The following is a 26,964-nucleotide window of genomic DNA, read 5'->3' on the forward strand; positions in this document are numbered from 1 at the left end:
CTACCTTTTCAACTGAAACAACACTAGTAGTAGTGCTTGCCCAGCCAGGTCCTAAGCCAGAGCACCCTATGGGCGTCCCCCATGGCAACAAACCCAACACCATATGCCCTATTGTCCAATAGGTGACTAAGAGCCACCTTGCTCCATGACGGCACTGTACGGGTCAAGGTGGATGCCCTGACCGGCTTGCTCTGCCTAATGGCGATTGCCACCTCCTTGACGGCGCCAGTCATGCTGCTAAAGATGATCAACTCCTCGTCCATCAAGTCACCCTCTTCCTCTTCCTATCAAGCATAGGAACATGATCAGTAGCCTTCTCATGACCAATACGGATGACGGTCTCTGATTCCTGAGTGTCTGAATAGTCACGCATAGGCGAACCGAGTGACTCACTTGAGCCCCTGGCATGCTTGACGGTAGCCAGCCCATAGAAGATCTGTTGCATATGTGAGTAGTTTTGGGTGGGAGTGTTGAGATACTCTATGTCCTTGGGGTGATCCTAAAGAAAGAAACACGGCATGGTTAGTTGTGATTGGCATGTTAGAAAAACTTAAACAAGTGGTTTGTAAGCTAGCCGTGGTGTGGCCATGGTACTATGGTAGTGCTTTGATTTCAATAAGATTGTGTAGGTGACCTGATTCCATTGTGATGTTAAGACCTTCGAGTTTGGACACTTGGATATATCGGCTCTTCTCTTTCTGATATGTGGTTGACTGGTTGTACAACTGGGTCGAGATGACCTGGTAGAAAGGAACAGGACGCCTCGTGTGCATTAACCGTGCAACGGCGCAAGGCGTCTGGTTGTGTCGTCGAGACGTTGTGCCCAAGTTAGCTGCATGTGCGTGCCCTCTGACGTCTGCCCATCTCCGTCCACCCCTCCACGGACGATGCAAAGGAACTACTATAGTAATCTACACATTCCACAGTCCTATCAGCTTGCTATATCTGTCCACACCTCCTATTTTTCCAAGAACAGTTATCGGTGAACAATAGAGAAGCACATCAGCAAAGCTTAGCAGCCAGGAAATGGACGCCACAGCAGAAGCTAGCGGTGGAGGAAAAGATGACCGGCCGGAGAAGAAGGTGCCGTTGTTGGGCATGTTCAGGTACGCCGACCGCCTCGACGTGCTGCTCATGGCGGTCGGCTCGCTGGGGGCGGTGGCCAACGGCGTGTCGGAGCCCCTCATATCCATCCTCTTTGGAGACGTCATCAACTCCTTCGGCCAGAGCACGACCAGCACCGTCCTCCGCGCTGTCACCAAGGTGAACTGCCACGGCCTACGGTGATCACTCCCTTAACTTGAAGAGTGGTAAGACGATTTAACAGAGAATTAATGTTCTTTCGATCTCCAGGTTTGTCTCAACTTCATATATCTGGGCGTTGGGGCAGCAGTGGCTTCCTTCCTTCGTGAGTGGAATCTCCATCCTATATATTCTTGGAGTGCATGTTTCCTGTCAGTCAAACTTTAGACGTCAAGCAAATACTACACATGAAAAGATAGTTATACATTCAGTATATAGCATTTTCAAATAAACTAAAATGCAGAGGATAGTAACCAAGTTGGGAACCAGCTTTCTCCATGGGGAGAGCTGATAAGCTTGTAAATTTTTTATTTCAAACTCAACCGCATCTCCAAGGTATAAAATTGACAAGCAGTGGTCAGTGAAATGAACAGAGATACGCAACAAAAGGATACATATTCACACTGATAATTTCACATATTCCTTTGGTAGATTCCAAAGTCTCACGTACTACTTCGAATTGAAAATTTTCGTAACTGAATAAGTGGAACACAAGGACACGTGGGCTTGGCCCCTTGGCCGTAGCTTGATATTGGTTTTCTGTTGGCTAGTGTAGGTTGGTCTGCTTTTCCCTTCTTCTTTGTTGTTTAACTTGTGTTTTTGTGTACTTAGCTGTCGGGTGAGTTTTGTTGTCGTTGTTGTCTTCGTCTTAATACAAAAGGATACACATTTTGGAGTGTGACCGAGATAGGACACGCAAGTTTGTTCTCGCTTGAGTGATGAACAAGCAGATGCAATGATCAGAATAGAGCAATCATCATCAGTAATCCTGTATTCATCCCATGAGAAGTACCAATTGCATTCCTAATATGGAATATGTGTAGTTAAATTACATGCTAATGGCAGAAATGTTAGTTAGGCTCACCCTTTATTCATTTTCAGAGGTGTCGTGCTGGATGATGGCAGGAGAAAGGCACTCATCCCGCATCCGTTCCTTGTACCTGAAATCAGTTCTGAGGCAAGACATTGCATTCTTCGATACACAAATGACAACAGGCGAAGCAGTTTCTAGAATGTCTAGCGATACGGTCATGATTCAAGATGCTCTTGGTGAGAAGGTAATATTTTTGTTGTGGTACTAAATCAAGAAACATAATATTTTTCAACACATTGAAAGGTGCGCAAAAGTCAACTGCAAGCATCAGTATTTTTATCGCTACTACAGAAATTTTTGTTCTACTTACCTGAGTGTATTTCATACATTCTATGCAGCCCAACTGCTGACATTCATTCATTCTGATTTACAGGCAGGGAAGCTTGTACAACACACATCCGCCTTCTTTGGGGGTTTTATCATAGCATTCACAAAAGGCTGGCTCCTTACCCTTGCCATGCTAACATCACTACCACTAATTGCTATCGCTGGTTCAGTATCTGCACAACTGCTAACCCAGATTTCTAGCAAGCGACTAACATCGTATAGTGATGCTGCAGACACAGTTGAACTTACAATTGGATCTATACGAACAGTGAGTTCAACTTATATCAGTTATTGGAAACTGTATCAGTTACCTCAGTTAATTCAAATTGTAGCAGCCACTAATCTAGCAACTCATGTTAACAGGTTGTGTCCTTCAATGGCGAGAAAAAGGCTATAGAAATGTACAATAAATTCATAAAAAATGCATACATGACTGTTGTTGAGGAAGGCCTTGTCAGTGGTTTTGGCATGGGCTCTGTCTTCTGCATCATATTTAGCAGCTATGGCCTAGCCTTCTGGTATGGTGGAAAGCTGATCATTGACAAAGGTTATACCGGAGGGAAGATCATCACTGTTTTGTTCGCCGTATTGACTGGCGCAACGTGAGTTCCTGAAATCATTACCCTGATCAGTACTAATATTTGCTGTATATAACCCTCAATTTATTGAAGAGCTACTTGAATGAATGAAAATATAAAACATTACATAATAAAACTTTAAAATCCAGATAACCTTTTTCCTTACGCATGCCTTGTGAATACATAGTTTCCGTAAATTCTATAAGAAACTTTACATGGCAATTTGATGTACCTTTCAAGGCGTGTTCAGATATTACGTTTAGATAGTCCATATTTGATTACTTATTTATTACGTTTAGTGGTAAATAATGTCAATTGGTAATGCTTGAGCTCAAGGATAATAATTGTTTTATATAAATACAAATAGCCCACAAGATGCAAGGTGCCTCCTTCTCCTTGAGGGTAGAAGAAATCCAACAATAATCCTAAAATAACTACCATAAATTCTAAAGAAAAATAGTCTGATCTACATTTCTACTTTCGGGATCAAATTATATAAAAAAACCTCTTGCTAGACAGATCAACCAAATCGACCACAGGAAGCACAATTTTTAACCAGGTGTAAATTATTCTGTTTCCATTTCTCTATTTTCATTTTATGTTTCCTCAGCAAAGCATACATACGTGAAGGATTAGTGGTTATTTTAAAATTGTACTTCAGGCCAAGAAATAAAAAAGTGACTATTGCATATGGTACTCGTATGTTAATGTCCTAAACAGGGCACTCTCCAATTTTTTGTAACAGTTCGTTAGGTAATGCAACACCATCAATTTCTGCAATTGTGGGAGGTCAATCTGCAGCATACAGACTGTTCGAAACGATTGAGAGGAAACCCAAGATAGATTCAGATGATACCAGCGGCATAGTCTTGGAAAATATCAAGGGTGATGTTGAGATAAAGGATGTATACTTTAGCTACCCTGCAAGACCCGAACAGTTAGTATTAGATGGACTGTCATTACAAGTAGCTTGTGGAACAACAATGGCCATAGTTGGAGAGAGTGGAAGTGGCAAGTCAACTGTTATCAGCCTAGTTGAAAGATTCTATGATCCACAGGCTGGCGAAGTTTTGATAGATGGAGTCAACATCAAGAATCTGAATCTTGACTGGATAAGAGGGCAGATCGGCCTTGTTAGCCAAGAACCATCGCTGTTTATGACCTCCATTAAAGATAACATAATCTATGGTAAAGAAGATGCAACTCTTGAAGAGATCAAGAGAGCAGCCGAGCTCGCGAATGCAGCAAGCTTCATCGACAAGTTACCAAATGTATGTAAATAAAGATTGAATGCTTCAAATAACTTATTGAAATTTAAGCTAACAAAATTCTAATTTCATACCAGGGATACAATACATTGGTTGGCCAACATGGCACTCTGCTTTCTGGAGGACAAAAACAAAGAATTGCAATTGCAAGAGCCATCCTTAAAGATCCAAAAATTCTTTTGCTAGATGAAGCAACAAGTGCACTGGATGTAGAATCTGAGAGGATAGTTCAGGAGGCACTCAATAGGATAATGGTACAAAGAACCACACTCGTCGTTGCCCATCGTGTGAGCACTGTAAGGAATGTTGACTGCATCACAGTTGTTCATCAGGGGAAAATAGTGGAACAAGGTTAGAATCTCTTGAATACACATTACTTTTCCCATTCTAGAAAATTTCTATCGTCAACCTATGATGATTCATTCACCCCATTGCGTATCCTATATGTACAGGTCCTCATCAAGCATTGGTGAAGGATCCCAGTGGAGCTTACTCCCAGCTTATTAGGCTACAAGAAACTCATGGTAATGAAAGACGTAAAATACAGGATCCTGGAGTGCACAATTCCTTATCAAAAAGCACTTCTTTGTCAATTAGACAGTCAATGCCTAAAGATTCTTTTGGCAATAGCAACAAATACTCCTTCAGATCGGTTGAGTTGCAAGAGGATGAAATGACAGGTGAACAGAACAAAGACGACCTTCCCGATGGGAAGACCCTTCAGAAAGCACCAATTGGACGTCTTTTTTATCTTAACAAGCCAGAGGTGCCATTTCTTCTGCTCGGTGTTATAGCAGCATCGGTGCATGGAATCATTTTCCCATTGTTTGGCATACTAATGTCTGGCATTATAAAATCATTCTACGAGCCACCAGATAAGCTGCGAAAAGATTCTAGCTTTTGGGCATTGATAGCTGTTGTTCTGGGGGTTGCAGCTTTCATTGCAATCCCTGCAGAATATCTTTTGTTTGGAATTGCTGGTGGCAAGCTTATAGAGCGTGTTCGTACTCTGTCATTTCAAAATATTGTGCATCAGGAAATTGCTTGGTTTGATAATCCCTCAAATTCCAGGTATCATATTTTGAATGATCTCAATTATTTTATCTTCTCGTACATAGATCTACACAGATACTAAGATTCTGCTTTATCACTTACAGTGGTGCACTTGGTACACGGCTCTCAGTCGATGCATTAAATGTTCGGCGCTTAGTTGGAGATAACCTGGGCATTATAGTGCAGTCTACAGCCGCAATAATCACTGGCTTTGTCATAGCATTTACGGCGGACTGGAGGCTTGCACTCATTATCACTTGTGTCATTCCTTTAGTGGGTGCACAAGGTTATGCTCAGGTGAAGTTCTTCAAGGGGTTCAGTGAAGAAGCTAAGGTGACGGATAACAACTCTATAATTTATTTACTGTTTGATGCAGGATGAGCAATAATGTGATCTTATAATTATTTTGCAGGAGATGTATGAAGATGCAAGTCAAGTTGCAACTGATGCTGTCAGTAGTATCAGAACTATAGCATCTTTCTGTGCAGAGAAAAGAGTGGTTACAACATATAACAAGAAATGTGAAGCTTTAAGGAAACAAGGGGTTCAAACTGGAATTGTTGGAGGGCTTGGTTTTGGTTTCTCACTCTTGGTTTTGTATCTGACATATGCTCTATGTTTCTATGTTGGTGCAAAGTTTGTACGTCAGGGAAAAACTACTTTTGCGGATGTTTTCAAAGTGAGAATTGCTGAACCATTTGAAGTAACAATTTGTATATAGATATTACTCCCTCCGTCCCATAATATAAGAGCATTTTTGACACTACCCTAGTGTCAAAAACGCTCTTATGTTATGGGACGGAGGAAGTAAGTTTTAATGACCATTCACCAATTCATTGGATTTTTTTCCAGGTTTTCTTTGCCTTAGTTTTGGCGGCTGTTGGGGTTTCGCAGGCAAGTGCATTGGCATCTAATGCGACAAAGGCAAGACATTCAGCTATTTCTGTTTTCAGTATTCTAGATCGGAAGTCAAAAATTGATACAAGCAGTGATGAGGGCCTCATGTTGGAAAATGTCACTGGCGATATTGATTTTAGTAATGTCAGTTTCAAGTACCCATCACGCCCTGATGTCCAAATATTCAGTGACTTTACATTGCATATTCCTTCCAGAAAGGTATGATTTGCAACCTTGTGTACTCTTGTTTATTATTGTTGCACCCAATTGTTTTGCCACTCAGATAACTAACTTTATGTCACCTCTTGGCATAAAACCAAGAATACAACTTAAAAACAGGTGATGCATCTAGTTAGTGTTACCATATATAAGAAGCTTTCAGCAGATTTATTTCACATATCATCATTCACAACCACAAAAACTGCTATGTTGTAACCTTTTTCAGACCATGGCACTAGTTGGAGAAAGTGGTAGTGGCAAGTCCACGATAATTGCTTTACTGGAGCGTTTCTATGATCCTGATTCTGGTAGAATCTTAGTAGATGGAGTCCAAATTAAGAGCTTGAGGATTAGCTGGTTAAGAGATCAGATGGGGCTGGTAGGCCAGGAGCCAGTGCTTTTCAACGACACAATCCGTGCAAACATAACATATGGGAAACACGGAGAGGCGACAGAGGAACAAGTCACGGTTGCGGCGAAGGCAGCAAATGCTCATGAGTTCATATCAAGCTTGCCACAGGGATACGACACTCCGGTTGGCGAGAAAGGAGTACAACTATCTGGTGGGCAGAAACAGCGGGTAGCTATTGCAAGGGCCATTATAAAGGACCCGAAGATACTACTACTTGATGAGGCAACCAGTGCCCTGGATGCGGAATCGGAGCGTGTCGTTCAAGATGCATTGGATCGAGTCATGGTGAGCAGGACCACAATAGTGGTGGCTCACCGCCTCTCCACGATCAAAGGGGCTGATATGATTGCAGTCATCAAGGAAGGCAAAGTTGCTGAGAAGGGCAAGCATGAGGCCCTGATGCGAATCAAGGATGGAGTCTATGCATCGCTAGTAGAACTTCGTTCAAATTCTGAGTAGAATATGTGTATATTTGACCCCCAAAAAATCCTTTTTGCTTACAACATTTGTTTGTTCCTAGTACAATCATTTGGCCATGCAATACAATGATTTGTGATTTGAGAAGTGAATGCAAGAGGCTAGCAGTTTGTTGCGCGGAAGGCATATGAGCACGGTAGGAATGAGAGTAAGTCAACTCTGTGTACCAATTGATTATCGGTAATGTTAACTGGCCGACGTTTGTTGTGCTGGATTATAGATGGGCTAATTGCCTTTGAATTGACTGGGGCAGGGGATGGAGCGCTCCTGCGACGCCAACGGCGACGCGGCCCCGGCCGCGGTGCTGGCTCCCGTCGCTCCCCTCGTCGGCCCTCTCGCCTCCCCGTCCACCGCGCTCCCCTCCCCGCCGCCGGCTCCGGCAGCGTCTGCCGCCCTGCCGCCCTCCTCGCCCGCCCCCGCGCCTGTCCTTCGCGTCAGGTGGGCTGACCTCGCGGACGAGGAGCCGCTCCCCTCTCCTCCCGTCGCTCCCTGCCGCACCGCCCAGCCCGGCCGGGCCGGTGGCTCAGCCCCCCACGAGCGGGGTTCTGCCGCCGGCTCGCAGCAGGTGCGGTCGCCGCCGCTGCCTTCGAGCTCGTCTCGGGCCGCCGGCGCGCAAGGCCGGAGCTTGAGGGGTGGGGAGGGCCGCCGCCGACGCGTCCGTTCGTGGGGCATGGCGGGCCGCTCTGATCGTGGCTCCGCCCACGCGTCCTGGCGCCGCCCGCCGGCTGCGCGGCTGGCGACTGCTCCGGCGTCGCCGCCGTCGCGCCCAGTCCCGGTCCTCTCGGCTCCGGTGGCCTGCGTCTCCCCCTTCCGCCCTTTTATTGCTTCGTTCGGGTCATCCTTCCTTTACGTCCGCGTTTCCCTCCCCCTGCGCCGCCCCGTGCCGGCCCTCGCCGGCGGCGGGTCGCGGGTGCCGACGGCCGAGGCGCCGCCTGCCGATAGAGGGGAAACCCTACGGCTCGCCCCTCCCCGTCGCCCGCTGGGCCTTGATTCGACCGGCCGGGGCATCCTGGGCCGCGGTCCAGCCCATCAGCCTTCCGCGCCCGCTGGGCTCCCCTCGCCCCGGCTGGGCCGGCCCGAGTTGGCTGGGCCGCTGCGGTGCCCTAGGCCCACGCAGTCGGCCGGCTCGATTTGGCTCCCTCGGGGGTGCCCGGTCCCCATCTCTCCCCCGCCGCCACGCCTGTCTCCCTCCACCGACCGCGTGTCTCTCCCCACTCGCCCTCCTCCCCGCCGTCCCCCGCTGCGTGCTCGACCCCGCCTCCCTTCCCTCCGCAGCAGCCTGCCATGCGTGAGGGAAACGACGGCGAGCCGCGGCAGAAGAGGCGGTCGGAGGACCGCCGCGAGTCCCACCGTCCCTCTCTTGATGCGCTGCACCGCGAGGAGGTACTGCGCTGGGAGCTGCGGGAGCTCCGCGACGGCCGGCGCGATGACCGGCGTTCGCCGGCTCGTCGTGACTCCAGGGGCCGGTCTCGCTCTCCCCGTCCAGCTGCTTTGGGCGACTGGCGCCCCCGCCACCGCTCGCCGTCCCCTCCGCCTCGGCGCGGCCGAACTCCTTCCCCGCCTCGCTCGTCGCTCCCCGCCTCGTCACGCCCCCTGCTCAGCCTTCTGCACCGGCCCCGCGGAAGTATGTCCCGCCTCGCCTTCGGTGCCGGCTCCCTCGGCCACCCCGGGCATCGACCCATCCCGCGGCCGTCAGGGTCCGTCCAAGAAGAAGAAGCGCCGCGGTCAGGGGCAGGGCGCCCCCGCTTCGCTTCCCCCGATGGCTCCGGGTTCATCCCCGGCCCCGGGCCCGGTCTCCAACCTGCCTCGTCCCCCGTGCTTCAATTGCGGGGTGGCGGGGCACTCGCAAGTTAGCTGTGTCAACCCCCAGTGTTGCTACATATGCCAGGACCCTGGCCATCCCGCCCTGCTATGTCCTGCTCGCCCTGTGACGTCGGAGCTCATGATGTATGGCCACGGGATTGAGGGGTTGGGCTTCTTCCACCTCGAGGTCCCCGATCTCCCCTTGCCCACCCCCTCCCTTCAGGCGATCGTTACTGTGGTCGACGGGGTGGCCTCTCCGGAGATGATTGAGGCCGAGCTCAACCACCTCTACCGTCGCCAGTGGGACTGGTTGGTCACTCCTATTGCCGGTCACATCTTCACCGTGGTCTTCCCCGACTCCGTCAGTTACGGCTACGCCACTCGTAGTGGCCGGATCACCCTCGCCCTCAACCAGCTTGTTGTCGACATCACCGGGCCGGTCCTCGACGCCCCTGCGATGGCTGTTCTGGATACCGCCTGGCTCCTTGTGGGTGGTCTCCCCGACATCGCCCGGTCCGAGCTCGTCATCCGCCAGATGTCCAGGATCCTGGGCAAGGTGGTGGTGGTGGACGAGCTCTCCCTCCGCAAGGAGGAGGAGGTCCGGGTCAAGGTCAAGTGCTTAGACTCCTCCAAGCTTCACGTCACCGTCCGTGTTTTCTTCAATGACCAGGGCTACGACCTCCGCATCGCCCCCGAGCCCCCCAACCACATCGGCCGCCCCCGCTTCACCGACGATGGGCCTCCCGGCGGCAACCCGGGGACCGGTGGGGACTACCACGGTCGCCACCACCCCCGTTCCCGCCGGTCGGAGGACGGGGAAGGTTCGGATGACTCGCCCTCACGGTCGCCGTCCCGCTCGCCTTCGCCTCCGGCCGATGGCGGGCATGGGCGCCAGGCCGCGCCGGGCCCCCCTCGAGGCCCTCCTCGGTCCGGTGGCCGAGTCCCCTGCCGCCAGCGACGCCTCCAGCGTGGGCTTGATCGTCTGCCCCGCCTCCTCTCCACGCTCCCCTATCTCCACCGCTCCAGACGGGCTGGTTCTGGACATGGTTCTCCTCCCTACGGGGTCGGTGATCCAGGACCCGCCCTCGCCGCTCGCCGGGGGCGTGGGGGCCATCCCTGCTCCCTCCCCCGGCGCCGCTCCCGTCGTCGCCCCGTCGGCCGTCCTGCCGTCTCCGGCTGCGGCCCCCCTGTTGTCCCAGGCCCCGCCTGTGGCCCGGACGGCTCTCGTCACCCACTCTGCTCCACCACCGTCATCCCCGACACCGATGCCATCGCCGTCTTCCACTCTGACCCCGGCTCTTCGGCTCCTCCCCGCTGCGGTCTCTGGCCTGGAGGGGGAGTCCCAGGTGACCACCCCCCTGGTTGCCCCGCCTCCGCCTCCACGCGTCGTGGCCTTCTCTCGGCGCGCCCGTTCGGCCTCCTCTCCGGCGACTGCTTCACGCCGGAGTGCTCGGTTGGACGCGGCGCGCCCGGAGGGTAGCCCGGCGCTGCCCATCCGCGAGCGGGCGGAGCTTCGTGCCACTGCACGGAACCTGGAGCCAGGTACCCCTTCAGTCCCCCCTCGGCAGCTACTTCTTCTTTCTCTGCTCTTGAGTCGGTGTCGCTTGGAAACCTAGTGAAGATCGGGACCGATTCCGCGATCATCTTTAGGGGGAGGTCGGCCCCCCTTAGCCCAGATCGAGGCCATTAGGGCCCGCGAGATCCTCGACGGGAGGCTGGCTGCGGCTAGAGCAACCCTGCTCTTGCCCCCCGGCTCGTCGTCCGAGTCGGCGGAACTTATGCCACCCCCTCCTCGGAGGATTGGTGGAATTCCCCCCTGACCGCCACCGAGCTTTGGGGTCGTACCCGTTCTCGGACTGCCGCTCTCCGCGCCCAAAGCGCATCTCGTGTCCTGGGGTCAAGCAACCCCTCAATGGTTGCCTGATGCGTGCCCTCTTCTGGAACATCCGTGGTTTCGGCCATGATGGCCGCCGCCGCCAACTCATCGAGTACATGCGTGACGAACACATTGATATTGTGGCCATCCAGGAGACCATGCGTACGGATTTCTCCCTCCCGGAGCTTGACAGCCTGAGCTCCCACCTTTTCGCCTGGTATTGGCTCCCTTCTAGTGGGACCGTGGGCCATTCCGGTGGCATCCTGTTAGGTGTGAAGGATGCCACCTTCGAGGTGGGCAGTATGGACCGGGGTCAGTTCTTTGTCAGCATGGAGATTTTTGAACGCTCCCTTAACTTCAAGTGGGAGGTCATTATTGTCTACGGCCCCGCCGACCACAGCCGATCCGCCTCCTTCCTTGAGGAGCTCCACTGGAAGGTGTCGGTTGCGACACTGCCGGTTGTTGTGGGGGGTGACTTTAATCTCCTTAGGTTCGCGGAGGACAAGAGCAATGCCAACGTCAACTTTGCTCTTATGCAAATGTTCAACGATTGCATTGCTGATCTTGGCCTCCGTGAGATTGACCGGGTTGGTGCCAGGTTCACCTGGACCAACCGTCAGGCTGCCCCGACCCAGTCCGTCCTGGACCGGGTCCTAGTTTCTCCGGAATGGGACCTCCGTTGCTCCCTTGCCTCCCTCCGGGCCATCACTCAGATTGGCTCCGACCACGTCCCCCTCCTTCTGTCTTCCGCTGATGAACGCCCCCCGATTCCGGTTTGAGACATTTTGGCTGTCCCAAGCTGGCTTCGTCGACGCGGTCGGCGCCCGTTGGTTGGAGACTCGCGCCCTCTCGCAGTCTCTTTCTCGCCCTCCCTCCGCTGTCGACTCTTGGCACGTCTGCGCCAAGCGGGCCGATAGTTCATGAAGGGGTGGGGCGCCAACCTGGGGCGTGACCTCCGCGAGCGTAAGAAGGCTCTGTTGTCTGCGATCCAAGCCTTGGACCTGCGCGCCGATGCTACCGGCCTTTCTCCCGAGGAGTGGCTCTCCCGCTAAGACTTGGAAGATCAGCTCTCTATCATCTACACTGATGAAGAGGCCTACTAGCGTTTGCGTGGTGCTCAGAAATGGGTCTTGAAGGGCGACACGAATATGGCATATTTCCAAGCTATTGCTAATGGCCGACGTAGGCGCAACACCATTCCTCTCCTTTGGGATGGCTCGACCCTCCTGCAGTCCCCGCGGGACATTAGGTCCCACGTCGACGGCTTCTATAGGTCCCTGTTCACAGCCGCTCCTCGGAGCGGCTTATCTTTGGCCCCTGACTGTTGGTCTGGTCGCCAGCTTGTTTTCGAGCCTGAGAACGCGGCTCTTATGGCCCCCTTCTCAGAGGTCGAGGTCTGGGCCGCCATCAAGGGCATGAACCCTGCCTCGGCCCTGGCCCGGATGGCCTTCCAGTTAAGTTCTTCCAAAGCTTCTGGAATGTGATCAAGCCGGAGGTCATGGCCATCTTCGACGAGTTCTACGTTGGGTCCATCGATCTCGGGCGCCTTAACTACGGGACGATCTCGCTCATCCCCAAGGTTCCTGGTGCTTCTGACATCCGTCAGTTCCGCTCAATCACGGTGATTAACGTGATCTTCCGGATTCTGGCTAAAGGGTACGCTAATAGGGTGACCCTGCTCGCGGACCATATTACTCACCCCAACCAATCGGCTTTCATCCAAGGCCATTATATTCTGGATGGGGTGCTGGTCCTTCACGAAGTCCTCCATGAGGTCCGCTCCAAACACCTCAAGGCGGTCTTCCTGAGGAACGATTTCCATAAGGCCTATGACACTGTTAGCTGGCCCTTCCTTCGGGAAGTTCTCCTGCGGAAAGGCTTCGATGACCGTTGGGTGACGCGGGTTATGCAGATGGTCTCGTGTGGTCGCACTGCCGTCAACATCAATGGGGAGATCGGCCCCTACTTCCCCACTTACTGTGGGGTGAGGCAAGGTGACCCATTCTCCCCGTTCCTGTTTAACATGGTGGTCGATGCTCTTGCGGCCATTCTGGACAAGGCTAAGGCCGCGGGTCATATTTGTGGGATCACCCCCCACTTGACCGGTGGCGTTGGCATCTCCCTGCTCCAGTACGCTGACGACACCATCATCATGGTCGAAGGCTCGGATACAGACATCGCTAGCCTTAAATTCCTCCTCCTCTGCTTCCATCAAATGTCTGGTCTTAAGATCAACTTCGACAAGAGCGATGTGATGGTGATGGGCCATTCTCCGGCTGAGGCCCTTGACATTGCCAACCGCCTCAATTGCCGCCTGGGTTCCTTCCCAACGACCTACCTGGGAACGCCCATTAGTGACTCTCGGCTCACTGTGGCGGACCTTCGTCCTGCGGTGACCAAGTTGCAAACGCGCATGGAGCCTTGGCAGGGTCGGTGGCTCTCGAAGGCGGCCCGGACGATTCTCATCAACTCCTCGCTCTCTAGTCTCCTCTTATTCCTTATGAGCTTCTACAGCCTCCACGAGACCCTCCATCACGAGATCGCTAAAATCCAATCTCGCTTTTATTGGGCTGGGGACAATAACAAGCAGAAGTATCATATGGTTAGTTGGCGCGACATCTGCAAGCCCCGGGAGCAAGGAGGCCTTGGCATCATGTGCTCGAAGCGCATGAACATTGCCCTCCTCTCCCGCTGGCTCTGGCGCATCTCACAAGGGCATGGCGGTCTGTGGTTAGACATCATCCGGAATAAATACTTGTGTGGCCAACCTCTGGCCTTCTGCCAACGTTCGGGTGGATCCCAGTTCTGGCAGTCGGTCATCCAACTGCTCCCCGTCCTCCGCATTGGGACCTCCATCTTGATCGGATCGGGAGCAGCGACCTTGTTCTGGTTTGACCGATGGGCGGGTGACGCTCCCTTCGCGGCCCGCTTCCCCGACCTCTTCTCCATCGCTGTCGTCCCTACAATCTCAGTTCAACAGGCCCTTATTGACTTAGGGCGCCTCGCGTTCCGGAGGCCATTTGGGCCTCCGGAAGTGGCCGCCTGGCATGAGCTTCTTGATTGTATTGCTCTCCATGAGCCGACTGTCGATGCTGGCCCGGATGAGGTTCGGTGGCGCCTTGAGCCTTCGGGTCAATTCTCCACCAAGTCCCTTTACGCGGCTATCGCCCCATCCTCCGCCCCGCCGCCCCTCCAGACGGTATGGTCCATTCGCCTGCCCCTCAAAATCCGGATCTTCATGTGGCAATGGATCCGCGGTCGGTTGCCGTCTGGAGTCGAGGTCCGCAAGCACAATGGCCCGAGCTCTGGCCTCTGCCCCCTATGTGATACCCCCGAAGACTCGAACCACATATTCTTCTCCTGCGTGTCTGCTCAGTTCGTGTGGAGCTGCTTTAGAGAGGCGGTTGGTGGGGATTGGTGCCACTCCAACTTCCCCGACCTCTTCGCCGAACTACAGGCCTCCCCGTTGTCCTCTTGCCACATTAGGTGGCTTGAGATTGGGGCCCTCACGTGGACGCTCTAGACTATTCGCAATAAGCTTGTGATTTAGCGCTCCCCTCTTCGACGATCTACTGACGCTCTCTTCAAACTGTCTGGTTACTTGCAGCTCTGGCGGCCGCTTAGCCGTCCTCGGGACCGGGACGCCATCTCCGCCTTCATTGCCGACCTCCGCTCGATGGCCGTCCGCCTGTCGCCGCCACCCCCGCCGCCTCCACCTGAGCCTGATTAGTCGTCTGTTTGCTCTCCGGCCTTGGCCCCGGCTGAGCCTGTCTCTTATTTCGTGTGCGTTTTGGGCTTGTTGAGCTGTGCCCTCAGCAGTACCTCTGGATTTATTGTTGTGAGAATTGGGTGTGTGTGTTCTGAACTAGTCCTTGTATGTGCTCTTGGCGGTTTGCTTTATTTATAAAGCGGGGCGAAAGCCTTTTTCGGTAAGCCTATATAAGACAATAATTTATGGTTAATCTCTAAGGCCCATTTAGGTGCATGGCAAGTGGTGGGAAGTTTAGAACCATATTACTACAGTAATGAGAGTGAGACCTCTTTATAAGGGTTGCTCTACCACATGCCATTGGGAGCTTGGGAAGAGGAGTTGTACACGCGCGCTCCTCCTCCGCCACCCGCCTCGCCTCACCACGCCACGCCTCGCCTCGGTATACTCACTCACTCCTTCCCGCACAACCCTAGCACCGGTATGAGTTGCATGCTGTATTTACCATGCTTACTAAATATGATCATAGTTCAAAAAAGCGCTATTAGACGCTCGCCTAGGAGTGCTTAAGCGTTGGGCATTGGCATAGCGCCTCGCTTTGGCCATAGGTACTAAAAAAAAACGGCCGACGAGGTCCTCCGGCGATAAATCAATCTCCCCGGTGAGGATTCGACCTCCCCTGCGAGGATTCACGAGGGATTCAACTGCCCGACAAATCGAGCTTTCTTTGGGGAGGGAGCAAGCTTCTCCAGCAAGGGACAGAGGAAGAGGGGGAGAGACAGCCTTGTGCAGCAAGACTGAGAGAACGAGGGGGGGGGGGGGAGGCGGCGTGAGGAGGAAACCTAAATTTCTTATCGACTGCAGGAGAGGAGAGCCTTAGTAGGAGGATATGAAGACAGGTCTGTGGTTTAATGGGCTACGCCAGCCCATCTAGCTTATTTCTTCAAGTTACAGTACTAACGCCTAATTTCGCCTAATCGTGCGTAAGCTAGAAAAGTGCAAGTAGGTGCAAAAAGAAATTAACGCCTATGCTTTTTTGAAATTTGAATATGATACTCTAGAAGAAATAAGAGACGGGATTTCCAGCACTGCCCCCCTTGGAAAATTGAGCTCTTAATTCAAAAGTACTGCAGGTTCGACGCAAACCGCTCGCACGCAGTACTACAGATAGTCGTCTCGCGTACTCAATCAAATACCAAATAGTACGAACTCAAACAAGGTTTCTGGGAAATGGCGACATCGGCGAAACTGCTAAGCGCGGCTACCAGATGCGCGGGGTCTGAAGGGAAAAAGTACATCAAAATCCATGCAAAATTCAGAGCATCGCATACCTCTAGGCCGGCGACCTCCTCACAGACGGCGCTGCTGCCGTCGGCCGCGCCGTCTTCCCCGGCGAGGTCCTTTTGTTTCGAGGGCATCTCTCTTTGTGTTACTGGGCTGGGCTGGGCTGGCCGGCCGAATGTACACGGTCCACACCCCAGCCCGATTTCCCTATAAAGAAAATAAAAAACCACAGGCAGATGACTGGCAGTGGCAGATGGCGAACGGTAGATTAGGTGGGGGGGAAAGGTCACGCGCTCGCAGTTTCTACGGTACGGGACGGGGCGGTGGCGGCAAACCCGTCTCCGGCCGGAGGCGGCACCATGAGGCCAGGAACGACGGGAGCGCTCGCGGAGTTGGCGCGGCCGCGGCTTAGCTTGGCGTCCGCTGTTCCAGAAAGACAGGTTACGCCGTTCTACTCTTCACATTACCCTACAAATCGTTAATTTTTGGCTAGTGGAATTGTCGATGGTTGATGTTCACCAGCTCTTTTGAATGACTAGAATGTTGTGTTTCTTTTGTATACTACTCCCTCTGCTCCTGCTCCTAAATATAAGTCTTTTTAGAGATTTCAATATGGACTACATACGTATGTATATAGACGTATTTTAGGGCGTAGTTCACTTATTTTGCTCCGTATGTAGTCCATATTAAGATCTAGAAAGACTTATATTTAGGAACAAAAGGGAGTATATACTTACTATGTAACTATGATAATGCGTACATCTCTGGTACCCCACAACGACTGAAAGTCTGAAACACATGCTGGGCCAATCTGGCCTCTGATGTCTTAGGCCTAACAAATAGAGAACTAGAATTACAGGCGAATGCCCTTAAAATTTATGCAATACAAACATTTTTCATCTCGTAGTACGGGAAACAAGAAAGGAACAATAAATATCTGCGCATCCCCTTATGCCGCCTTCGAGTGTAGTTCGACCAGTGATGCGTAGACTCCACCCTTGATGCTCATGAGAGATTCATGCTTTCCCTTCTCGGCAACTGAACCATCTTTGATGACTGCGATCGTATCTGCCCCTTTGATCGTCGACAGGCGGTGTGCTACGACAATGGTGGTCCTGCTGACCATTACCTGGTCCAGTGTGTCTTGAACAATACGCTCTGATTCAGCGTCCAGGGCGCTTGTTGCTTCGTCGAGCAGAAGTATTCTAGGGTCCTTCAAGATCGCCCTGGCAATAGCTACCCGTTGCTTTTGCCCACCAGATAGTTGTGTTCCTCTCTCGCCAACGTTGGTGTTGTATCCCTGAGGCAAGCCCGATATGAACTCATGAGCATTGGCTGCCTTGGCCACGGTGATTATCTCTTCTTCAGTTGCTTCTCCTCGCTTTCCATATGCTATGTTGGCACGAATTGTGTCATTGAAAAGTACTGGTTCTTGGCTTACTAGTCCCATTTGATCTCTTAACCAACTCAGTGTTAACTTTCTGAGTTCTGTTCCGTCTAGTGAGATTGTGCCAGAGTCCGGATCATAGAATCGCTCCAGCAAAGCAATTACTGTGGACTTGCCACTTCCACTCTCTCCGACAAGTGCGGTAGTCTGCACATAATAATCAGTTTTAACATGTTCAGTACAACCATGGGCGGAAATATAAATGCAAAGAAACAACTGAAAAAAGGGCGTGCCCAGTGCTGAAAGCTCCCACACAAGTTGGGGGTCTGGGGAAGGGAATTTCTAGACAGCCTTACCCTTACATAATATTTCTGCAAGGAGGCTGGCTCGAACCCAGGACCTCCAGGTCACACAATATTCTACCATTGTGCCAGGCCAGCCCTTCCAAGGGGCGAAATAACCGACAAAGAAAAATCCTAATGCATAACAACTTTATCTCCTTTCTAGACTTTCCTGTTTTCTAACTTCATCTCATTGCTTATTTTACTTTTTCTTGTGAACATGGTGTTTAAACTTGAACATTTGTACAGTGCTACATGAAATTGGTGTCACCTCTCTAGAATTATGTGAAACTCATAGGTGGACATTCTAACACATGGAGTACACTAACAAAGTTTTTGCAGCACTTGATGTTCTTCATGTCATTGATGTTAAAATAAAGCAGTTCAAGGTTGCTGCAACCCTTTTGCGAAACACATAGCAGGATAATACATGGATGTGTGCTGCTGCATGGTCTAATCTTCATGACAGACAGTAAACTAGGTACATGACTTCTCTCCCCAATTTGCAGTGAATGAGTAGTAAACTTTTAATTCTGCAAGACATCAGGACAAGTGTCAAGTTGGGTGTACCTTTCCGGAAGCAATACCCAAAGTGAAGTCGCTGAATATTTGGACATCTGGTCGGGATGGGTACTTGAACCTTACATGGTTGAACTCTATGGTGCCATCAACTTTTTCTAGCTTTATACCTTCATCACTGGTCGAGTCAATTTTGGGCTTCCTGTCTATGAATGCTAGTATGGATGTCGCAGATTCTTGACCTTTTGTTGAGTCTGATGCCATGTCACTTGTTTGGGAAATTCCATAAGCGGTGAAAATCAAGGCAAAGTAAACCTGCCAGTACCAGATCGATTTATCAAGTCACTGAATAAAATGACCTCACATATCAACTGTGTATATCTTACTCTGAAAACATTTTGAAAGGTTGATTTGCCGTCATGTACAAACTGTGCACCAACATAGAAACAAAGAGCATATGTGAGATACAACATTAAATTTGAGAAACTGAAACCAACACCTCCGACCATTCCACTTCTAATTCCCTGTTTCATTGAAGCCTGGCATTTTTGGCTGTATAGGGTAATCACTCTCTTCTCTGCACCAAAAGATGCTACAGTTCGAATACTACCAATTGCTTCAGCCACAACTTGACTTGCATCTTCATACATCACCTGTAACAATCATTAGTTGGGAGAGATTATTTTATAACTCATACTTCTAACTACCACTTTCTGTTGATGCTAAGCTTCAAATGTGTGACTAGTAGTAGGAGATTTCATGTTGTTTGGAAAAGTGCACACCTTTATCTAATGTGAAAAGCATCAAGCATTGTTTCCTTTTCTTTAACAAATAAAACATTTATGTTCATAACGTGGTTTTATCTGATTTCACCTTAGCATCTTCACCGAACCCTTTCAGAAACCTCAATTGGATATAATTCTGCAAACCCAGAAAAGGAATGACACCTATGATACTCAGTGTAAGCTTCCAGTCCGAAGCAAATGCTATGCCAAAGCCACAAATAAGTGTTACGGTGCACTGCACTAGTACGGCCAAGTTATCTCCTACAAGGCGTCGGATGTTCAAAGCATCAATAAACAACCTTGCACCAAGTGCGCCACTGTAAAAGTTAGAAGCAAAACTTAATATCCCCGATGTTAGAGAAGACATAAACTTGTAAGGAGAAAAAGGAGAGTATGAAACCTGGAATTCGAAGGATCATCAAACCAAGCAACCTCTTGATGAATGATGCTTTGGAAAGACAAAGCACGGACACGTTCTATAAGTTTCCCACCGGCTACTCCAAATAAGTAAAATTCCAATTGGATTGAAACCAGGGAAATGATTGCCATCAGAAGGCACATCAATGCCCAAAATGTTGAATCTTTTCGAAGTTGGTGTGCTGGATAGTAGAATGTTCTTATACCACCAGACATCATAATACTGAATGATGGGAAAAGAAGTCCATGCACAGTGGCAGCTATGATAGCTAACAGGAGAATTGGTGCTTCTGGCCTGCTAAGATTAAAAAGGCGTCCAATTGGTGCTTTCTTTGGAGCCTCACTATCACCAATTTCCAGGTGTTCCTCTCTGCTAGCAACATGCCTGAACAAATCATCCGATCTAGACAGTCCAAGGGATTTACTGGAGTGTTGTCTTCTATTCCTGGGAGAATCCCTGATAGATTGTTCCAAAGATAAACTTGTACTTTTGAATCTTGAACCTGCCACATATGGCATCTCAGGCGTTTCTTCAGTATTGGCCTGTTGTAGCCGAATAAGATGAGAGTAAGCTCCATCAGGATCCTTTATCAGGTCATCATGGACACCTGCATGAAATAAATTGTGAAGGAAAAGAATTGACTAGGTTCCAAGAAGAAGAAAACCATATATTGGGTGTGGAAGTATCTCTTACCTCGTTCAGCTACCTTTCCTTGATGAACCACTGCTATGCAATCTGCATTTCTGACTGTACTCAGCCGATGAGCAACAATGAGTGTAGTTATCCCTACCATGATCCGATTTAATGCTTCTTGAACTACCCGCTCAGACTCCACATCCAAAGCACTAGTAGCTTCATCCAACAGAAGGACTCTTGGATTTTTAAGGATTGCTCTTGCAATGGCAATCCTTTGTTTCTGCCCTCCAGAAAGTTGAGCACCATTCTGACCAACCATTGTCTCATACGCCTGTATCATGTGGAAATCAGATAAGCATTAGTTACAGCAAACTTGATTAAGGTACTTTGTAACTAACTATTTTTTTTCTGTAAGTACATTAGGCAACTTTTCGATGAAATTTGCTGCATTTGCAAGCTCAGCTGCTCTCTTGATCTCTTCAAGCGTAGCATCCTCTTTACCATAGGTTATGTTGTCTTTGATGGAGGTCATAAAAAGCAATGGTTCTTGGCTAACAAGACTGATCATTCCTCTTATCCACTGGAGTTTCATACTCTTGATGTTGATTCCATCTATCAGCACATTGCCAGCTTGTGGGTCGTAGAATCTCTCCACCAGACTAATTATTGTTGATTTACCACTTCCACTCTCTCCAACTATAGCCATTGTAGTACCACTAGGTACATGTAGAGACAACCCATTAAGTATCAACTGCTCAGGCCTTGCAGGATATCTAAAGAACACATTGTTGAGTTCAACATCGCCCCTGATATCGTCCAATACTATTCCAGAAGTGTCAGTGATGTCAATCTTTGGTTCTTTGTTCATTATCTCAAACAACCTATATGCTGCAGATTGCCCTTCTGCAATAGCAGAAATTGAGGGCGATGCGGTACCTATAGCCCTGTTACAAATTAAGGCCTGTGTTAGTATTTACTATAGATTCAATCCTAGCATATACTATTGGTTATCCTCATTATTTCCATATTTTGAAATAGATTCTAGTTGTGCATGTTATTTGACGGACAAAAATGTTAGGCCCATCACTTCGCTACCAATAGTAATATCAACTATGTAAACTATATTCATAGCAGTGATGGGGTAATTTAGAAATAGTTTCTAGTAAATTTTCCAGATTTAGATTTTTTTATGCTTTTAATAAATAAATGTAGCATTCTTGTTTTTAGGTTAAGAAGAGTTTGGAGTTTTATTTGTGCAAGACTAAGTGCTACTTTACTCTGACATCTCATATTATCATTGACAACACTATATGATAGAAAATTGGAAGCTCACATTGAACCAGTTAACATTGCAAGTACGATATTGACGACTTGCCCTCCAGTATAACCTTCGTTGATGATTAACTTAGCACCATACCAAAAGGCTAGAGAGTAACCGCAGAAGAAAACAGAAAAGATACCGCCTGTTCCTAGACCAGTGGCAATCCCTTCCAAGACTGTAGCCTTATATGCCCTTTTTGTGAGAGTGTTGTACAATGCGATTGCTTTCTTCTCACCATTGAAGGAGATAACCTGCTTTGAAATGTTACCATATTTTTTAGTAAACTCGACCAACCAGGGACTTGCCCTGGTATCATTTTTTATATTAGAAGAAATCTGAGCACCACCCTGCGGAGGTTGCACCTCGAAAAGTGGGTGGGTGGGCCTATGAGCACACCTGCTCAAGCTAGCCACCTGAGCAGATGCTCGGCCTTGCAACTGACGATAAAGTAGTTATACATAATTCAAACGTTTAGAACCCACCGTTTTTATAGCTCCAATGGTCTGCTCGACGACATTGCCCGCATCGGCATATGATGCCTGCCTCCTGGCTGATATTTGAGAACGTAACCGAGACATAATTGCAAAAGACAGAATATTTGGAGGTATGCATGCGAGCATAACAAGAGCTAACATCCAGCCTCTTATGAATCCGATGATAAAACATCCAACAAAGGTTGTCAAAAGCTGTGCATACTTGCCTACCTGAACACGAGGAATCCATATTTACTTGAAATCAACTGATGCATTTACAGAACATAGATTTATTAAGGTATTTTATCTATGTTGTCTAATGCATTTGTTACCTTCTCTCCAAGGGCATCTTGGACCAGTACAGTGTCCGCAGACATTCTAGAAATTGCTTCCCCAGTTGTCATCTCCACATCAAAGAATGAAACATCCTGTTTTAGAACAGCTTCGAGGTATAGAGATCGGATGCGTATTGACTGCCTTTCTCCAGTCATTGTCCAGCAGGACACCTCTGGCACAGGTAGCAAGCAGGTTAAGTTTAAGGCTTTCAGCCACTCCATTGAAATTCTGTTGCGTGTGAATGCAATCCAACTAAAAGCAGAGATTATGCAACTCCTTACTGCTCGGTATTTTGGTTCAAGTTAAAATTGGAAAATTACTGGTAGTTGTAAATTTTAAATTTCAATTGTGGTAGATTTCATGCATTATTTGTTTATTTATTTATTGTTGAGAATCAATTATTTCATGAGGTTCCAGATCTGCCTGGTAAGTCATGCTATTGTTAGGGTACTTGGATATGAACAGGTCTGTCGATGCTTGGAAACATCAAAGTTGTGAGACACTGACACCAATGTACAGTACATGAATATTACTGATTAATAGCAACTAGTATTCAATCATTTGTAGCCAATTTATATTCTCAGTGTGTGGATTACAATAGTGAATGTCAATATTTTATTTGTTGATTCTTTTTGAGTGCTCGACTGTTTATCACGTGCCGTGTTGACCTTTTAGTTCAGAACAGAATAGGGTTGAGTTTCGACTATCAATTCTAGAAACATTAGTCTACGAGTGGAAGTGTACTTACGGAGAAATGAAGCTAGTGCCGTCCCAATTCCCAAATAGATGTAGTACATAACAACCTGGAGAAAGCAAATGTCAAAAATAAATTAGTATGTGAACTACTGGGGCGTTCTTTGGTTCTTTGATTAATGTGTCATTATTTGTTTTTTCACGTAAGCATATTTTGTCTTCTTTTCTTTATCGGAAAGTTGTTGCCTAGGCCGAGCTCCATGGCACCCCTTATCTAGACGCCCATTTTCTGCTCATGACCCGTGCAAGCGCTTTTGTCTTTTTTTATATCCCAAATAAAACAACATATGAACTTCAAACTTTGCAGGACAACAAAATATTCTAACTATGATGTGGGAAAAACTTTTGGAATTTTTCATGCATCATACTGTACAAAGTTAGTACAAAGTTGAGTCACTTATTTTGGGACGGAGGGAGTAAATAATTATAATAACTTTTTACTCAAAAATAATAATCTCATTTTGCATATTTATGTCGGACCAAAAAATCCGAAAGTTTTTTCACACATTGAAGTTCTAAAGTTTGGTTGACCTACAAAGTTTGGAGTCCATATGTTGTTTCATTTGAGAGAAGCAAAAAAGAGGGACTTTCATGTAGTAAGTTAGTTGGTCAGCATAGATCTCAAAGCAATGTTGGAGGGTAAGAATAAGGGGTGCCATGGAGCTTGACCTGCAAAAAAGTTATTGTCTTCTATCTGCTAGGTCAATAATAATAGGATAAAATTGAAGGGGGAATGTTCCCATTGAGCATCAGGGTTTATCTACTTATCTCCGGTTGATTATATCTTATTTTTTGTCGGAAACCAGTTGATTATGTCATGTGGCGTACATGCAAGTTTCATCCTTGCTAGTCTCTTTGTAAACAAATGTAGGACGTTTTTGCAGTTTTACAGAGGGAGTACTTGCTAGCACACGAGGCACCAATCTATTGCATACCCTGCGGTGACATCTGTTCTCAGGGGAGTTTCATGATGAACTGAACTAGAGATACTCTCAAAAAGGTATACGTCGATACCTTGCTGACCCGCTGGAGGACGTTGTCGCCGGCGCCGAAACAGTCGATGACGGCGGCGAAGACGACGGTCATGAGCGGGTCGCCCATGCCGTTAACCATGGCTGCCACGGTGCCGACGGCCATCAGCGCCATGTCGGCACGGCTGGCGTACCTGAACATGCTGAAGAAGGGCACCTTCTTAGCCCCCTCGGTCTTCCTCTCCCTCTCCCCCGTCTCTGCATCCTCTCCTCTGCCTCTCATGGCTTCATCATCCATTAGGCTACGTTGGTTGATGTTTCTCCTCCTAGTAGTTGCTAGTTAGCAACTTGTGCTTAGCTTATCTCTCTCCTGGCATGCTTGTGGTGATGAGAGTTGGGCGCTAATATGTAGGCAAGCGAAACTGACAGGATGTCGCTTATATTGTCTGGATGCGTACGTGGTTGCTAAATAATTGTACGGCCTCCTGATTTTCGTGTAACAATGGCGGGACCCCTGATGATTTCAAAGGTGTGTGTTCAAAGTTGTTGAGTATTGTACAATGTATCATAATTTAGAAAGGAAAAAATTGGAATGGTCCACAACATTTTACAATTACAATACGATTATTCATGTCTTGGTGTGAGATCTGCCAAGAATTCTCGCCGAACCAAGGTTCCATCATTAATGGTCTAGTCTGCTTCGAAGCTCATTTACGTTATATTATGAGACGGAGAAATTAATATATAAATTGTAATAATATCTTATATTATGAAAGGGAGGGAGTACTTATTAAGTAAAGTGCATGCCAACACTGTAAGGGTATCTCCGGCAGGAGTGCAAGTCGCCGTAGGTTAGGTCTTGGCACATCGACCAAATCCTGTGTGAATTAGGAGAAAAGTGATTTTATTGGTGGCTAAACTTCATGCCGTTGCTACAAGCAATGCAAAACTATGTACAAGAGAGAAAGATGAGGTGAAAGAAACTGATAGCATATTGCTAATTGTCAATATGGGCAGTTGGTGAGGCAAGGTCATAGAAATAGTTGGCCTCCTGATTACTCATGAACAATCAAGCAAATGTTAATATTTTCTTAACTGAAACTATAAGGGAGACCCTGACAGTAAATTTGACTAAAAGAAAATATGTACAACTGTACAAGAGGGGGAATGTACAGGAAGAGCTGGCGAGAAAACTAGGAATTCGCAGAGGGATACATTAGGCTGGTCAAGCCAGAGCCTAAGGGCATTTTTAACCGATCCCCAATAAGGTCGCAGGATAAATTCGGTTATCCTCCCTTATAGCGCACCTAGCCGAACCCCAATCTGCTGGGAGAAACAATTACCCTCCTCCACCGAAAATCCATCCCGATCTCTTTAAATTTACTCCATCCCGCCACGGTCAAGTAAAAGTGGCGGCCTCTCTTTCTCTCCCCCTCTCGACGCCTTGCCTCCCGCCGCCACAGCCACCATGCCTCGCCGCCGCCACCGATGACCGTCCCCCCGACTGGAATGGATAGCCCGGACCCTTCCCTCGCCTTGCCGATCACCGCCGCTGGCTTTTCGCCACCAAAAATCACCCACGCACCGCCGCCTGCGCCGAAGAAGAGTTTGGGGATGAAAAAAGCCCACCGGGTTCAAGCTCCTCCTCCAATCACGGCAATGGCCTCCAGTGTGACCACCGTATCTCCGGTAACGCCCGCCGCTCCCGCCGGAGCCAAACGAGTTTGAAAGCCGATGGCGGCCGCGAAGAAGATGAAGAAGGCCACAATGGCACCTCGTGCAACTACTCTGGCGCCCCCTACAGCCACTCCTCCTGCGGGGGCGGTGGCCGCGGCCGGCAACAAGCATCGCGGCTGCGAAGTGCTCGATGAAATGCCTACAAGGTAAAAGAAATCTTCAGGCACGATGATTGTTTGTAGCCGATCGGTGATTGTTTATAGCCGATCGTGATGTAGTTTCTTTGTTTCTTTGTCGTAGTACGAAGATGAAAGGGTCGAGTTCTTAGCGGCTTTGGAGTCCTCGGCCACGATGGGATTTGATGAGCTCAACTACGACTCCATTTGGCATCATTCGGATGCGGCCCAAGACATGGAGCAAGAGGAGGAGGTGGCCGAGGAAGAGGAGGAGGTGGCCAGCCAAGAGGAGGAGGCCGAGGAGGTAGTGGCCGATGAGGAGGTTGTGAAGGTAACCGAAGCAAGCACGCGGCCGTCAAGGTCACACACCGCCAACTACAACCACAAAGAGGATGTTGCTCTTTGTGATGCTTGCGATGTTTTTTAAGATATATGTTGTGTAGTGTTTGAAGTTCATGCGGCTAAGACACAAAATCACACAATTTTGCTTTTACTCCACTAAGTATATGAGGTCGGCTAGGTGCGGCCACCGTTAGTGGAGCAAAATTTCCCATCACTAACTTTACTCCGCCGGATACTCCCTTAACTTTTACGGGATTGGTTAGAAATGCCCCAAGAGAGGAAGCAAGCTCATTCTTTAGCAAGCAGGAAGAGGCCCATCCTAAAATTGAAAAACAAGTATTACCGAAGATGCTGGCATTTCTTTGCTTCCAGATGTTCCATACAGTAGCAATCAGGACTTCAAAGAAGAAAAAGGATTGTTGAGCATGAGCTTAGCTTGCACCACCAGGTATGGAAGTGTAAGCCAATTCTAAGCATCATTTACGTAAAACATAGTTTACCATCAGGTACCAATTCTAAGCATCATTTAGGTAAAACATAGCTTATCATTTATTTCTGGGAAAATTATATTTTTATTACTTCTGGTGTTCTTTGTACTGCCTTGACAGATGATGAATAAATTAAAAATTTCTTTCATAAAAAAGGCCCGAATAAGTTTGTATTCATGCGTTAGTTCATATCCAAGGTTCCATCTTATCTTCTTTCAATCAATGCAGAGGTTGGATGTATGACCACCTGTTGTATATGAGC

General features: G+C 48.6%; 1 protein-coding gene, 1 long non-coding RNA gene and 1 pseudogene across 2 annotated transcripts; 1 reads left to right on the plus strand and 2 right to left on the minus strand.

Annotated features, from left to right (window-relative positions):
• Positions 1–904: 904 nt before the first annotated feature.
• LOC141042414 (uncharacterized) lies at positions 905–16,539 on the minus strand. The gene is made up of 3 exons (XR_012205102.1): positions 16,127–16,539; positions 2,168–3,113; positions 905–1,452 (listed from the first exon to the last, which is right to left on the minus strand). It is a non-coding gene; the product is annotated as an uncharacterized lncRNA (long non-coding RNA).
• LOC109755049 (ABC transporter B family member 4-like) lies at positions 3,390–7,489 on the plus strand (annotated as a pseudogene).
• A 293-nt stretch (positions 16,540–16,832) lies between the features above and the next one.
• On the minus strand, positions 16,833–24,453 carry LOC109755065 (ABC transporter B family member 11). Its single transcript, XM_020313951.4, has 12 exons — positions 24,063–24,453; positions 23,044–23,098; positions 22,292–22,467; positions 21,969–22,190; positions 21,499–21,737; positions 20,584–21,109; positions 20,223–20,496; positions 19,512–20,136; positions 19,200–19,428; positions 18,713–18,979; positions 18,378–18,641; positions 16,833–17,673 (listed from the first exon to the last, which is right to left on the minus strand). Exons 1-12 carry the CDS (start codon positions 24,315–24,317, stop codon positions 17,029–17,031), a joined length of 3,777 nt encoding a protein of 1,258 aa, XP_020169540.1. The 5' UTR covers positions 24,318–24,453; the 3' UTR covers positions 16,833–17,028.
• Between the last annotated feature and the right edge of the window lie 2,511 nt (positions 24,454–26,964).

This window comes from Aegilops tauschii, chromosome 3 (genome assembly GCF_002575655.3).
Source record: "Aegilops tauschii subsp. strangulata cultivar AL8/78 chromosome 3, Aet v6.0, whole genome shotgun sequence".
NCBI classification, from domain to species: Eukaryota; Viridiplantae; Streptophyta; class Magnoliopsida; order Poales; family Poaceae; genus Aegilops; species Aegilops tauschii.

What these genes read in the sequence shown, in the direction of transcription:
- LOC109755065 (XM_020313951.4), bottom strand. Translation starts at nt 24,317, where the DNA reads ATGGATGATGAAGCCATGAGAGGCAGAGGAGAGGATGCAGAGACGGGG. An exon ending in GGCACTAGCTTCATTTCTCC is followed by an intron (nt 22,468 to 23,043) that starts GTAAGTACACTT and finishes TACCTGTGCCAG; the next exon opens with AGGTGTCCTGCTGGACAATG. An exon ending in GCAATGTTAACTGGTTCAAT is followed by an intron (nt 21,110 to 21,498) that starts GTGAGCTTCCAA and finishes AATTTGTAACAG; the next exon opens with GGCTATAGGTACCGCATCGC.